The 15291-nt window shown below is 53.3% G+C and overlaps 1 protein-coding gene across 1 annotated transcript; it reads left to right on the forward strand.

Annotated features, from left to right (window-relative positions):
- Nucleotides 1-1204: 1204 nt before the first annotated feature.
- On the forward strand, nucleotides 1205-13074 carry zgc:158659 (uncharacterized protein LOC791141 homolog). Its single transcript, XM_047017527.1, has 25 exons — nucleotides 1205-1494; nucleotides 2798-3005; nucleotides 3180-3290; nucleotides 3375-3426; nucleotides 3517-3791; nucleotides 3927-4109; nucleotides 4304-4555; nucleotides 4999-5084; nucleotides 5417-5522; nucleotides 5607-5759; nucleotides 5838-5969; nucleotides 6131-6255; nucleotides 7144-7225; nucleotides 7383-7547; nucleotides 8253-8356; nucleotides 8570-8669; nucleotides 8735-8806; nucleotides 8911-9017; nucleotides 9560-9681; nucleotides 10319-10397; nucleotides 10662-10832; nucleotides 11240-11357; nucleotides 11466-11617; nucleotides 11871-12033; nucleotides 12899-13074. Exons 2-25 carry the CDS (start codon nucleotides 2817-2819, stop codon nucleotides 13007-13009), a joined length of 3210 nt encoding a protein of 1069 aa, XP_046873483.1. The 5' UTR covers nucleotides 1205-1494; nucleotides 2798-2816; the 3' UTR covers nucleotides 13010-13074.
- The last annotated feature ends 2217 nt before the right edge of the window (nucleotides 13075-15291 follow it).

Genomic DNA, 15291 nt, shown 5'->3' on the forward strand with positions numbered 1-15291 from the left:
CAACAACTGCAATAACAATAACCCTTCTCACTTCGACCCCCCCCTCACCTTGACCTCCACCTCCCTCCCCTCACTGAAAACAAAAACAAGATTAAGAAGAATGACCCTGATGCTTGGTTTAGGACGTATGATGTGGGAGTGAGGGGGGGACGGGACGATCGAGCGGGTAGATCGAGTGTGTGTTGACTTGCCTGTCTGCCTGTTTGTTTGCCTGCCTGTTTGCCTGTCTGCTTGTTTGCCTGCCTGTTTGCCTGCCTGTTTGCCTGCCTGTCTGTCTGTTTGCCTGCCTGTCTGCCTGCCTGTTTGCCTGCCTGTTTGCCTGCCTGTCTGTTTGCCTGTCTGCCTGCCTGTTTGCCTGCCTGTCTGTCTGTTTGCCTGTCTGCCCGCCTGTTTGCCTGCCTGTCTGCCTGCCTATTTGCCTGCCTGTCTGTCTGTTTGTCTGCCTGTTTGTCTGCCTGTTTGCCTGCCTGTTTGCCTGCCTGCCTGTTTGCCTGCCTGCCTGTTTGCCTGCCTGCCTGTTTGCCTGCCTGTTTGTCTGTTTGTCTGCCTGTTTGCCTGCCTGTTTGCATGCCTGTTTGCCTGCCTGCCTGTTTGCCTGCCTGTTTGTCTGCCTGTTTGTCTGCCTGTTTGTCTGCCTGTTTGCCTGCCTGTTTGCATGCCTGTTTGCCTGCCTGTTTGTCTGCCTGTTTGCCTGCCTGCCTATTTGCCTGCCTGTCTGTCTGTTTGTCTGCCTGTTTGTCTGCCTGTTTGCCTGCCTGTTTGCCTGCCTGTTTGTCTGCCTGTTTGCCTGTCTCCTTGCCTGCCTGCCTGTTTGCATGCCTGCCTGCCTGTTTGCCTGCCTGTCTGTCTGTTTGTCTGCCTGTCTGCTTGTCTGCCTGTTTGCCTGCCTGCCTGTTTGCCTGCCTGCCTGCCAGTCTACCTGTCAGTCTACCTGTCAGTCAGTCAATCTGCCTGCCTATCTGTCTGTAGTGACAGTGGAACGGGTAACAGACCCAGCGGAGCCGCTTTGTCATTATTATCCCAGATCCGAAAACGGTTTCTCCCTGTATATGTTCTTAAAGGCGTCGGGCCCCTCCGCAGGTTGAGCGGGTGCGAACAGCTGACTGCCACGGCGCGTCCCCTTTAAAGATGAATTATGTGATGACTTTCCGCTATATGCGCCCCCTCCCCCCCTCCCCCCCCCCCCCCCCTCCCCTCGCACCCCCTCCCTCGCTCACACATTGTTCTCTGGTCGAAAGCACGGGCCGGCATAGGAACGGGACCGTTTAACTCCTAGTTGCGCTGTATACACTCAAAGACAAGAGGAGAGGCTTCGGTTCGCGAGACTGGAAAGCGCTAGTTTTCTGTTGAACTGCGGTCGGAGACGCACGGAGCGGGGTGTCTGCCGGTTGACAGCGATGCTATGACCGGGGCTCCCCCCGCGCGTTTGGCAACGGAGGCACGGGCTACGGCGTATCCGCCCCCCAAAACAGAACCGCTGGAGAGACCGGCGCGGTGAGTGACAAACTTCTGAATGTTCAAAGGAGGGAGAGAGTCCAGGAGAGAGGGGGAGGGGCAATTCCTTGTTAACGCATCCTGACTCACTGTTTACCGTCAGTGCCTTTTAACAGCTGAAGTCAACGGCGGTGGAAGCTCTAGCCAGTCGGTTTTTCAACACAATTACTTCTATACAGACCATAATGGCCTTGTCGGCGTTGCCATAGCAATATGATTATAACCGAGCTGGATATTACTGGTGGAAGAGGGACTCCCTGCGTGTGTGCGCGCGTGTATGTGTTTGAGAGAGAAAGGGAGAAGGACAGAATGCAAACGTCAGTCGGTAGACCTTAGAGGACTGCATCCTGGTATTCATTGTTCACATTCCACGAGCTTGTTAACACGTTTCGCCATTGTTGTTGAAAGGTTGTGAAGGTATAACGGTGTCTGCGTGAAGGTGTGGTATATAACGGTGTCTGCGTCTCATAACAAAGGCGGGGGGGGGGGGCTCATCCTCAGTCTTGTGTCCGTATGTCAAAACTAATAAAGACATAACTGAGTATCCTGTCACATGCGCAGACATACACGCATTGCCATGTGTTCGTGGCTCCAGACTTCAGCCTTACCGGCAGGCTGTCAATCCAACGCTCTGCCAGTCCCGCTTTTGTATCCCAAAGCTCTGTTTTAGAGGGTGATTATAGTCTACAAGTACAGCTTCAACCAGGGCTGGATTCGTTACCGGAGGATCATTCTGAACAAAGACTGTCGGATGATCGTCTCGTGAAGCCTCCTCAGTGGTGTGTGTGCCTTTGTGCAGCACAGTGCGCCGGCCCGTGTCCTACTTTCTCTGAGCAGCTCCTCGCGCTGCTCTTTGTTTGCTGCCGCTCAGCAGAGAGCGTGCGCCGCTGCTGCATATTGCAGCGCGTGTCTCCGTGTTGGGTTTGATAAGCGGCCGCTCCATGCCAGTCCACCAGGACGGAGCAGATCGGGTGGAGCGGATAGGCCGGCCGGTAGGCAATGGTCCCGGGGCGGAAAATAGCGGCACACACACATAAACACACGTGTGCACACACCTTGAGCGTGACGTCATCAGATTTATAAACCATCTCAAATCGGTTTCTAAAAATGTCTCCAATCTCTTTGTCTCTCTTCAACCTTCTGTTCCCAATCTCTACCCTCTCTCTGGTCCTGACTGACTGGTCCTGACTGACTGGTCCTGATTGACTGGTCCTGACTGTGTATAAGTGTGTGTGGTGTGTGTATGTGTGTTGTGTGTAAGTGTGGTGTGTGTGTGTGTGTGTGTGTGTGAAACCCCCCACAGGTAGAGAGGTGTGAGCAGCATGTCTCCCAGGCCGTCGTCAGGTGAGTTATGGGGGATTCACCTGATGCCCCCCCGTATCCTGGTGGACTGCTGCCTGCCCAACGGCATGCTGGTCAGCCTGGAGTGCCTCCGCGAGGCACCCCTCACCTCCATCAAGCAGCAACTGTTCTCTGAGGCCCGCAAGTACCCCCTGTACCACCTGCTGCAGGTAACTACCTCTAACTACCCCTGAGTACCCTTAACTACACATAACTACCCTAACCATCCCCCTAACTACCCCAAACTACCCCTAAACACACCATACTACCCCTGACTATCCTGTCTACCCCTTGCTTGCATGTGATTGGCCGGAGTGCTAACCCTGCTTGCGTGTGATTGGCAGGAGGAGTCGTGCTACATCTTCGTGGGCGTGACCCAGGAAGCAGAGCGGGAGGAGTATTACGATGAGACCAGGCGGCTCTGCGACCTGCGCCTCTTCCACCCCATCCTCAAGGTACACACACACACACACACACACCTTTCCCCAAGGTTTGAGAATATCCTCACACTAACCCTAACCCTCTTCCTCATCCTGAAGGTCATCGAACCCCTTGGCAACCGAGAAGAGAAGATACTCAACAGGGAGATAGGTACACACACACACCACACACACACACACCCCACACACATGTGAGTGTGTGTGTGGGGTGTGTGTGTGTGACCCGTGTGTGTGTGTGCAGGCTTTGCCATCGGCATGCCGGTGTGTGAGTTTGAGGTGAAGGACCCGGAGGTTCAGGAGTTCCGGCGCAGCATCCTGGGGGTGTGCAGGGAGGCCATGGAGGAGCGTGAGGCTGGGGGGGCTCTGAGCCAGGCGCTGTACGTGTACCCCCCCAACATCGAGTCCTCCCCTGATCTGCCCCCACATGTCTACTGCAAGCTGGACAAGGGCCGGCTCATCGTCACCATCTGGGTCATCATCTCCCCCTCCAACTCCAAACAGAAGTACACTCTCAAGGTAGAGCTGGCGGGAGGAACCATGTGTGGATATGACCCCTGTGTGTGCATGACCCGTGTGTGTGTATGACCCGTGTGTGTGTATGACCCGTGTGTGTGTATGAGCCGTGTGTGTGTATGACCCGTGTGTGCGCAGGTGAGTCATGACAGCCTACCAGAGCAGTTGATAGCAGAGTCGATCCGTAAGAAGACCCGCTCCATGCACCTGTCAGCTCAGCAGCTGAGGCTGTGTCTGAAGGAGTACCAGGGCCAGTACATCCTCAAGGTGTGCGGCTGTGATGAGTACCTGCTGGAGAAGCACCCCCTCAGCCAGTACAAGGTAGCACACACTATACACACACACACACACACTATACACACACTGTACACACACACTGTACACACACACTATACACACACACTATACACACACTATAAACTCAAACATACACACACTCACTCACTATACATACATACCCATAGGTGTGTGCTGGTGATGCTCCATGCTTCCAGTGATGATGTTCCTGTGCTCAGTACATCCGCAGCTGCATCAGTGTGGGCCGGCTGCCTCACCTAATGCTGGTGTCCAAGGACAGCCTGTACAGCCAGCTGCCCTCCAGCGGCTTCCTGGCCCCCTCCTACAGCCGCCGCACCCCCCAGCCCAGCCCCTGCCCCGGGGGCAGCGACCCCGCCGCTCCCCGCTCCCTCTGGGCCTTCAACAGCCTGCTGCGCCTGCGCCTGCTCTGCGCCACCTACGTCAACGTCAACATCAGGGACATCGACAAGGTGCACACCTGTCCTCACACACACCTGTCCTCTCACACACCTGTCCTCACACACACCTGTCCTCACACACACCTGTCCTCTCACACACCTGTCCTCTCACACACCTGTCCTCTCACACACACACACCTGTCCTCTTACACACCTGTCCTCTCACACACCTGTCCTCTCACACACCTGTCCTCACACACACCTGTCCTCACACACACCTGTCCTCTCACACACCTGTCCTCTCACACACCTGTCCTCACACACACACACACCTGTCCTCTCACACACCTGTCCTCACACACACACCTGTCCTCTCACACACACACACCTGTCCTCTCACACACCTGTCCTCTCACACACCTGTCCTCACACACAACTGTCCTCACACACACACCCCCATAACAGCTTGGATCTCTGGTAGTGGTGACGTTCCTTTGACTGTGTGTGTGTGTCAGATCTACGTGAGGACAGGTATCTACCACGGAGGAGAGCCCCTGTGTGACAACGTCAACACCCAGAGAGTTCCCTGCTCCAACCCCAGGTAAGGTCGCCATGACAACCACCACATAGCACACACACACCCACGCCAAATGTTCTGACCTGCTGCATGTGTATACTGTGTGTGTGTATACTGTGTGTGTGTGTATACTGTGTGCATGTGTATACTGTGTGTATGTGTACTGTGTGTATATGTACACTGTGTGTATTTGTATACTGTGTGTATATGTATACTGTGTGTATGTGTATACTGTGTGTATATGTATACTGTGTGTATGTGTATACTGTGTGTAAGTGTATACTGTGTGTATGTATACTGTGTATATGTGTATACTGTGTGTATGTATACTGTGTGTATATGTTGCGTGTGTACAGGTGGAATGAGTGGCTCTCCTACGACATCTACATGACAGACCTGCCTCGCTCTGCCAGGCTCTGCCTCTCCATCTGCTCTGTGAAGGGCCGCAAGGGGGCCAAGGAGGTGAGGGGCCTATCTGGGAGGATCTAGGAGGAGGCTTAGTGTGTGTGGTGTATATCTGTGTGTAAAATGTGTGTGTGTGTGTAGGAGCACTGTCCGCTGGCCTGGGGGAATGTGAACCTGTTTGACTACCAGGACCTGCTGGTGGGGGGGAAGATGACTCTGAGTCTGTGGCCTGTTCCTCATGGCCTGGAAGACCTTCTGAACCCTATAGGGGTGGCCGGGTCCAACCCCAACAAGGTATACACACACAGGCACACACACACTACCCAGCATCAGACAGACAGTTTATGTCACACAGTACCTCTCCCCTCCCAGGAGACCCCATGTGTGGAGCTGGAGTTCTCCTGGTTCTCCCAGAGCGTAGTGTTCCCTGACGACCAGCAGGTGGAGGAGCATGCCAACTGGACCATGAGCAGGGAGCTGGGATACAGCTACTGCGTGGGCCTGGTACACACACATTACACTACACACACACACACACACGTACACACTACACATACACACACACTACACACACAAGTACAGTACACACACACTACACACACTCACATAGAAACCCACAGATACACATGCGCACCCTCACACACTGTGTGTGTGTGTGTGCTCAGAGTGGCCGCCTGGCGTGTGACAGCAGTGTGTCAGCAGCAGACTCAGAGCAGCTGAGGGTTCTGAGCAGCAGAGATCCTCTGTATGAGCTGTCTGAACAGGAGAAGGACTTCCTCTGGAGACACAGGTCAGTGTGTGTGGGTGTCCTTCCTCTGGAGACACAGGTCAGTGTGTGTGGGTGTGGGTGTCCTTCCTCTGGAGACACAGGTCAGTGTGTGTGGGTGTCCTTCCTCTGGAGACACAGGTCAGTGTGTGTGGGTGTGTGTGTCCTTCCTCTGGAGACACAGGTCAGTGTGTGTGGGTGTCCTTCCTCTGGAGACACAGGTCAGTGTGTGTGGGTGTGTGTGTCCTTCCTCTGGAGACACAGGTCAGTGTGTGTGGGTGTCCTTCCTCTGGAGACACAGGTCAGTGTGTGTGGGTGTCCTTCCTCTGGAGACACAGGTCAGTGTGTGTGGGTGTGTGTGTCATTCCTCTGGAGACACAGGTCAGTGTGTGTGGGTGTGTGTGTCCTTCCTCTGGAGACACAGGTCAGTGTGTGTGGGTGTCCTTCCTCTGGAGACACAGGTCAGTGTGTGTGTGTGTCCTTCCTCTGGAGACACAGGTCAGTGTGTGTGGGTGTCCTTCCTCTGGAGACACAGGTCAGTGTGTGTGGGTGTGTGTGTCCTTCCTCTGGAGACACAGGTCAGTGTGTGTGGGTGTCCTTCCTCTGGAGACACAGGTCAGTGTGTGTGGGTGTCCTTCCTCTGGAGACACAGGTCAGTGTGTGTGGGTGTGTGTGTCCTTCCTCTGGAGACACAGGTCAGTGTGTGTGGGTGTCCTTCCTCTGGAGACACAGGTCAGTGTGTGTGGGTGTCCTTCCTCTGGAGACACAGGTCAGTGTGTGTGGGTGTCCTTCCTCTGGAGACACAGGTCAGTGTGTGTGTGGTGGGTGTGTCTGTTTACCTTACAGTAGTAGCATTCCAAAGCAGATGTCAGGACTGTACATGAACCTGACGCCCTAACCCTAACCCCCCAGACACTACTGTATCAACATCCCAGAGTCTCTCCCCAAGCTGCTGCTGTCTGTCAAGTGGAACTCCAGAGATGAAGTTTCTCAGGTAACACTAACTGTCTCACACACACACTCAGTTAGGGCTGCAGAGATGCTTTAGACACTGATTGGTCCATTTCACGTTTCTCTCCCTGGTTCCCCTTCCTGGTTCCTCTTCCTGGTTCCTCTTCCTGGTTTCTGTCTATATTCCTGGTCCCGCCCAGATGTACTGTCTGCTGCGTGACTGGCCGCTGATGCAGCCGGAGGGAGCGCTGGAGCTGCTAGACTGTAACTTCCCTGACCCAGTGGTGCGGGAGTACGCCCTGCGCTGCCTGGCCCGGGGCCTCAGCGACGACCGGCTCAGCATGTACCTGCTGCAGCTGGTCCAGGTGAGGGGGGGGCAGCATATACCTGCTGCAGCTGGTCCAGGTGAGGGGGGGGGCAGCATATACCTGCTGCAGCTGGTCCAGGTGAGGGGGGGGGCAGCATATACCTGCTGCAGCTGGTCCAGGTGAGGGGGGGGCAGCATGTACCTGCTGCAGCTGGACCAGGTGAGGGGGGGGGCAGCATATACCTGCTGCAGCTGGTCCAGGTGAGGGGGGGGCAGCATGTACCTGCTGCAGCTGGTCCAGGTGAGGGGGGGGGCAGCATGTACCTGCTGCAGCTGGACCAGGTGAGGGGGGGGGCAGCATATACCTGCTGCAGCTGGTCCAGGTGAGGGGGGGGGCAGCATATACCTGCTGCAGCTGGTCCAGGTGAGGGGGGGGCAGCATGTACCTGCTGCAGCTGGTCCAGGTGAGGGGGGGGCAGCATGTACCTGCTGCAGCTGGACCAGGTGAGGGGGGGGGGCAGCATGTACCTGCTGCAGCTGGACCAGGTGAGGGGGGGGCAGTATGTACCTGCTGCAGCTGATCCAGGTGAGGGGGGGGGGGCAGCATGTACCTGCTGCAGCTGGACCAGGTGAGGGGGGGGCAGTATGTATCTGGATATATGTATATATATATATTTGTGTGTGTGTGTGTGTGTGTGTGTGTGTGTGTGTGTGTGTGTGTGTGTGTGTGTGTGTGTGTGTGTGTGTGTGTGTGTGTGTGTAGGTGTTAAAGTATGAGATGTACCTGGACAACCCTCTAGCACGCTTCCTCATCAGGAAGGCTCTGACCAATCAGAGGATAGGACACTTCTTCTTCTGGCATCTCAAGTACGTCACCATGGATACAATGATGATGATGATGGTGGTGATGATGTCATGTATGTTCCATATTGATGTATTGTATCGTCTGTGCGTGTGAATGTGTGTTTGTGTTCATGTCTGCATGAGTGCATATACATCTATATGCGATTGTCTAAATGTGTATGTGTGTCTAAATATATGTGTGTGTATGTGTGCGTTTGTGTGTGTGTGTGTGTGCAGGTCAGAGATGCATAACAAGACAGTCTCCAGGAGGTTTGGTCTGCTACTGGAGGCCTTCTGCAGAGCCTGCGGGATGTACCTGAAACACCTCAACAGACAGGTAGACAGGTACACACACACACACACACACACACACACAGTCTAACCCTAACATTGTGTCTGTAGGTGGAGGCCATGGACAAGCTGGTCAACCTGACCGACACACTGAAGCAGGAGAAGAAGGATGAGACACAAAAGGTAGACACACCACACACACCACACACACCACACACACACGTACACACACGTACACACACACACTCACGTGTAAAGCCTCTTTAAGCCTGTTGCTTGTGTGTCAGACCCAGATGAAGTTCCTGGTGGAGCACATGTCTCGTCCAGACTACCTGGAAGCTCTGCAGGGCTTCATCTCCCCTCTCAACCCTGTTCACCAGCTGGGCTCCCTCAGGTACACACACACTGATAAACATATGGTTCACTAACTAGTATCTCTGAGGTACACACACATGCACACACAAACTGTTCAACTCTAACTCTCTCCCCTCCCCTCTCCCCTTTTCTCTCCTCTCCCCTTCTATCATCTCTTCTCCCCTCCCCTCTTCTCTCCCCTCCTGTCCCCTCCCCTCCTGTCCCCTCCTGTCGTATCCCCTCCTGTCCCCCTGTCCCCTCTCCTCCTGTCCCCTCCCGTCCTGTCCTCTCCCGTCCCCTCCTGTCCTCTCCCGTCCCCTCCTGTCCCCTCCCGTCCCCTCTCGTCCCCTCTCCTCCTGTCCCCTCTCCTCCTGTCCCCTCCCCTCCTGTCCCCTCCCGTCCTGTCCTCTCCCGTCCCCTCCTGTCCCCTCCCGTCCCCTCCTGTCCCCTCCCGTCCTGTCTCCTCCCTTCCCCTCCCGTCGCATCCCCTCCTGTCCCCTCCCCTGCTGTCCCCTGTCCCCCTGTCCCCTCCCCTTCTGTCTCCTCCCCTCCTGTCCCCTGCTGTCCCCTCCTGTGCTCCAGGATGGAGGAGTGTAGGATCATGTCCTCAGCGAAGCGTCCCCTCTGGCTGAGCTGGGAGAATCCTGACATCATGTCTGAACTGCTCTTCACCAACAACCAGGTCATCTTCAAGAACGGAGATGGTGAGGGGAGGGGAGGAGGAGGGGAGGGAAGAGGAGGAGGGGAGGGGAGGAGAGGAGGAAAGAGGAGGAGGGGAGGAGGGGAGAGGAGGAGGGGAGGGGAAGAGGGAAGAGGAGGGGAGGAGGGAGAGGAGGGGAGGAGAGGAGGAGGGAGAGGAGGGAAGAGGAGGAGGGGAGGAGAGGAGGAGGGAGAGGAGGGAAGAGGAGGGGAGGAGGGAAGAGGAGGGGACGAGAGGAGGAGGGAGAGGAGGGAAGAGGAGGGGAGGAGAGGAGGGAGAGGAGGGAAGAGGAGGGGAGGAGAGGAGGAGGGAAGAGGAGAGGAGAAGGGAAGAGGAGGAGGGGAGGAGGGAGAGGAGGAGGGGAGGAGAGGAGAAAGGAGAGGAGGAAGGGAGGAGAGGAGGAGGGAAGAGGAGGAGGGGAGGAGGGAGAGGAGGAGGGGAGGAGAGGAGAAAGGAGAGGAGAAGGGAGGGGAGGAGACAGTTTTTTTATTCATGTTGTCAAGGATACTGTACTCTTAATCAACAGCCCTAACCCTTGCACATTATTCTACATTAACCCTAAAATGAATAAATGTAAATGTATTCACACTTTCTTGTGTGTGTGTGTGTGTGCGTCCGTGCGTGCGTGCGTGTGAGTGTAGACCTAAGGCAGGACATGCTGACTCTACAGATCATTAAGATCATGGAGAACATCTGGCAGAACCAGGGCCTGGACCTGCGGTGAGGAGAATGTCTGAATCTGTCATGGTGTCCATCGCTCTGTGCATGTCAGCTAACAGATGGTGTGTGTACGTGTGTGTATGTGTGGTGTCTGTGTGTGTGTGGTGTCTGTGTGTGTGTGGTGTGTGTGTGTGTGGTGTGTGATGTCCATCTGTATGTGTGTGTGTGGTGTCTGTCTGTGGTGTGTGTGTATGTGTGTGGTGTGTCTGTCTGTGTGTGTGTGTGTGGTGTGTGTGTACGTGTGTTTGTGGTGTGTGTGTGCAGCATGCTACCCTACGGGTGTCTGTCTATAGGAGACTGCGTGGGGCTGATAGAGGTGGTGAGGAACAGCTTCACCATCATGCAGATCCAGTGCAAGGCAGGGCTGAAGGGGGCGCTGCAGTTTAACAGCAACACTCTGCACCACTGGATCAAGGAGAAGAACAGGGGGGAGGCGTGAGTCCCATACATTTGTCTGTCTGTCTATCTGTCTGTCTGTCTATCTGTCTGTCTGACTGTCTACCTGTCTATCTATCCATCTTTCTGTCTATCTGTCTGTCTATATGTCTCTATCTGTCTGTCTATATGTCTCTCTATCTGTCTGTCTGTCTATCTGTCTGCCTGCCTCTCTCTCCATCTCTATATCCATCCCTACGTCACTCTTTCTCTCTGACTTTTCCTTCTCTCCTCCTCTCCTCCTCACCTCCTCTCCTCCTCCTCCTCCTCTCCTCCTCCTCCTCTTCTCCTCCTCTCCTCCTCCTCTCCTCTTCCTCCTCCTCCTCTCCTCCTCCTCTCCTCTCCTCCTTTCCTCCTCTCCTCCTACTCTCCTCCTCCTCCTCTCCTCCTCCTCTCCTCCTCTCCAGGTATGACAGAGCGATAGATCTGTTCACCAGGTCGTGTGCAGGCTACTGTGTGGCCACCTTCATCCTGGGCATCGGAGACAGACACAACAGCAACATCATGGTGAAGGACAACGGACAGGTAGTCACACATACACCCTCACACACACACACCCTCACACACGCACACCCTCACACACACACGGTTACACACACACACCCCAGTAAGAGAGTGTGTGTTTGTCTCCAGTTGTTCCACATAGACTTTGGCCACTTCCTGGACCACAAGAAGAAGAAGTTTGGCTACAAGCGAGAGCGCGTTCCCTTCGTCCTCACACAGGACTTCCTGATCGTGATCAGCAAGGGGGGGCAGGAGAGCACCAAGACCAAGGAGTTTGAGAGGTACAGACACCGTACACACACGTACACACACCTCCCTGGCCTCTTTCTCAACCTGAGCGTGTGTGTATGGTGTGTGTGTGGCATGGTGTGTATGGTGTGTGTGTGGCGTGGTGTGTGTGTGGCGTGGTGTGTATGGTGTGTGTGTGGCGTGGTGTGTATGGTGTGTGTGTGGCGTGGTGTGTATGGTGTGTGTGTGGTGTGTGTGTGTGTATGGTGTGTGGGTGTGGTGTGGTGTGTGTGTGTGGCGTCCCAGGTTTCAGGAGATGTGCTACAAGGCCTACCTGGCCATCCGTCAGCACGCCAGCCTCTTCATCAACCTGTTCTCCCTGCTGCTGGGCTGTGGCATGCCTGAGCTGCAGAGCTTCGATGACCTGGCCTACCTCCGTAAGACCCTGGCCCTGGACAAGAGCCAACAGGTACACACTCACACACAGAGCCAACAGGTACACCCTCACACACTCACACACACACACAGAGCCAGCAGGTACACCCTCACACACTCACACACACACACAGAGCCAACAGGTACACCCTCACACACTCACACACAGAGCCAACAGGTACACCCTCACACACAGAGCCAACAGGTACACCCTCACACACACAGAGCCAACAGGTACACCCTCACACACACAGAGCCAACAGGTACACACTCACACACAGAGCCAACAGGTACACACTCACACACAGAGCCAACAGGTACACACTCACACGCAGAGCCAGCAGGTACACCCTCACACACACACACACAGAGCCAGCAGGTACACCCTCACACACACACACACAGAGCCAGCAGGTACACCCTCACACACACACACACAGAGCCAGCAGGTACACCCTCACACACACACACACAGAGCCAGCAGGTACACCCTCACACACAGAGCCAACAGGTACACCCTCACCCTCACACACACAGAGCCAGCAGGTACACCCTCACACACAGAGCCAACAGGTACACCCTCACACACAGAGCCAACAGGTACACCCTCACACACAGAGCCAACAGGTACACCCTCACACACACACACACACACACAGAGCCAGCAGGTACACCCTCACACACACACACACACACACACACAGAGCCAGCAGGTACACACAGACATGTGTTGCTATTGTTGCATCATAGTGTAGATATTATTATTGTTGCACTGTACTGGTAGCTGAGATAAGTGTGTGTGTGTACCTGCTGGTTTTGTGTGTGTGTGTGTGTACCTGCTGGCTCTGTGTGTGTGTGTGTGTGTGTGTGTGTGTGTGTGTGTGTGTGTGTGTGTGTAGGAGGCGTTGGAGTACTTCACCAAGCAGATGAACGATGCTCACCACGGGGGCTGGACCACCAAGATGGACTGGATCTTCCACACCATCAGACACATGCCCAATGAACACTGACACACACTATACACACACACTAAACCCTGTACACACACTATACACACACACTAAACCCTGTACACACACTATACACACACACTAAACCCTGTACACACACTATACACACACACTAAACACTGTACACACACTATACACACACACTAAACCCTGTACACACACTATACACACACACTAAACCCTGTACACACACTATACACACACACTAAACCCTGTACACACACTATACACACACACTAAACCCTGTACACACACTATACACACACACAACCCTGTACACACACTATACACACACACTAAACCCTGTACACACACTATACACACACACTAAACACTGACACACACTATACACACACACTAAACCCTGTACACACACTATACACACACACTAAACACTGTACACACACTATACACACACACTAAACCCTGTACACACACTATACACACACACTAAACCCTGTACACACACTATACACACACACTAAACCCTGTACACACACACTAAACCCTGTACACACACTATACACACACACTAAACCCTGTACACACACTATACACACACACTAAACACTGTACACACACTATACACAAACACTAAACCCTGTACACACACTATACACACACTAAACCCTGTACACACACTATACACACACACTAAACCCTGTACACACACTATACACACACACTAAACCCTGTACACACACTATACACACACACTAAACCCTGTACACACACACTAAACACTGTACACACACTATACACACACACTAAACCCTGTACACACACTATACACACACACTAAACACTGTACACACACTAAACACTGTACACACACTAAACACACATACACACACACACTCCTTTTTGCACTAAGACAGAGACTATCGTGAGACCAAAAGAGACAGATACTGCACTAACCCCCACACACACACACACCTCATACACACTAGCCCACACACCCCACACATATACACACTAACTAACCCCCCCCCCACGCACACACACACTATCCCACACAGACACACACTAACCCACTCACACACACGCCTCACACACACATAAGCCCACAGAGAAGGAATGGACTCGTAGGCATAGTGTTAGGGTTAGTAGTGCATAGTGGTGGTAGTTGTAGCAACCAAAGTGATAGTCATAGAAACAAGGTTGCTCAGGGTGAGAGGTTGCCATGGGAATGATGGAATCTGCACAGAAACTCAGCAAAGAGGATGGTGATGATGATGATGGTGGTGATGATGATGGTGGTGGTGATGGTGATGGTGATGGTGATGATGGTGGTGGTGATGGTGATGATGATGGTGATGATGGTGGTAATGGTGATGATGATGGTGGTGATGATGATGAAGGTATCGTCAAAGAATGTCTAATACTGGGAGAACTGCCACTCTCTGGAAACTTCTGGCTCCTGAACTGGTTGCAGTTCCACTCTAGTTCCAGAAGTGCAGAATGAATGGAGATCTATGGAGCGATACCCCTCAAAATCTACTTTTCTCAGGATATCATTTTTTGTCCAGTAATTTGAATGTTGAATTCCAAAGGGGAGGCAAACAAAATACACACTGCTGGATGTTAGATTTTTTAAAGTTGCCTTTTTGTTCTAAAAAGCCTTTTAAAATGTAATTGACGTCATACACATCGTACGACCAGAGCTACTGCTTTTCGGCAAGCTCTGGTCACTTCCACTTTTCTCTCGAGGCATCGACAACACAGCTGAGAGGTTAGGCTCTCCCTGTCAATACACATGCTAGAAAGAGTTTTGGCTTGCTAATGTTGTTGCTAATGTTGCTAACGCTCTGACATTCTGGATCTGCTTCGGATGCCATCAAGCAGGATCACTGGTCGTAGTCAGTCCTTCACTAACCAATCAGTATTCGTTAGCAGAATGCTAGCGTGTTATGGGCAACAACGACTTACCCTGTAAGAAATCGAAAGGACATAAGTACTCGTTCATTCAACTTTTGACCTGTAATGCATGTTGAACATGCAAAAACTACAATCAAATCTGAGATTTCCTCAACGACAATCAGGTGAAAGAGACGAATGTAGCCGTTCAGCTCCATAGACTCCCATTCATTTTGCACTCGACCGCGATCACGCTCAGTGGAACTATGGTGGAACTGCAACACAATTCGGTACAATGGGGCTTAATAGGGAGTGGACAGGCTCTCCTTAAACAGGTTCTGGTATTGTAGTGTTCTGGGGGGTATTACAGGTAGCGGGTTTAACAAACTCTGAGATTAACCCTGAACTCTGAGTTGTGTTACTCT

The sequence above is a fragment of the Hypomesus transpacificus genome, unplaced genomic scaffold (genome assembly GCF_021917145.1).
Source record: "Hypomesus transpacificus isolate Combined female unplaced genomic scaffold, fHypTra1 scaffold_61, whole genome shotgun sequence".
In the NCBI taxonomy this organism is placed as follows: Eukaryota; Metazoa; Chordata; class Actinopteri; order Osmeriformes; family Osmeridae; genus Hypomesus; species Hypomesus transpacificus.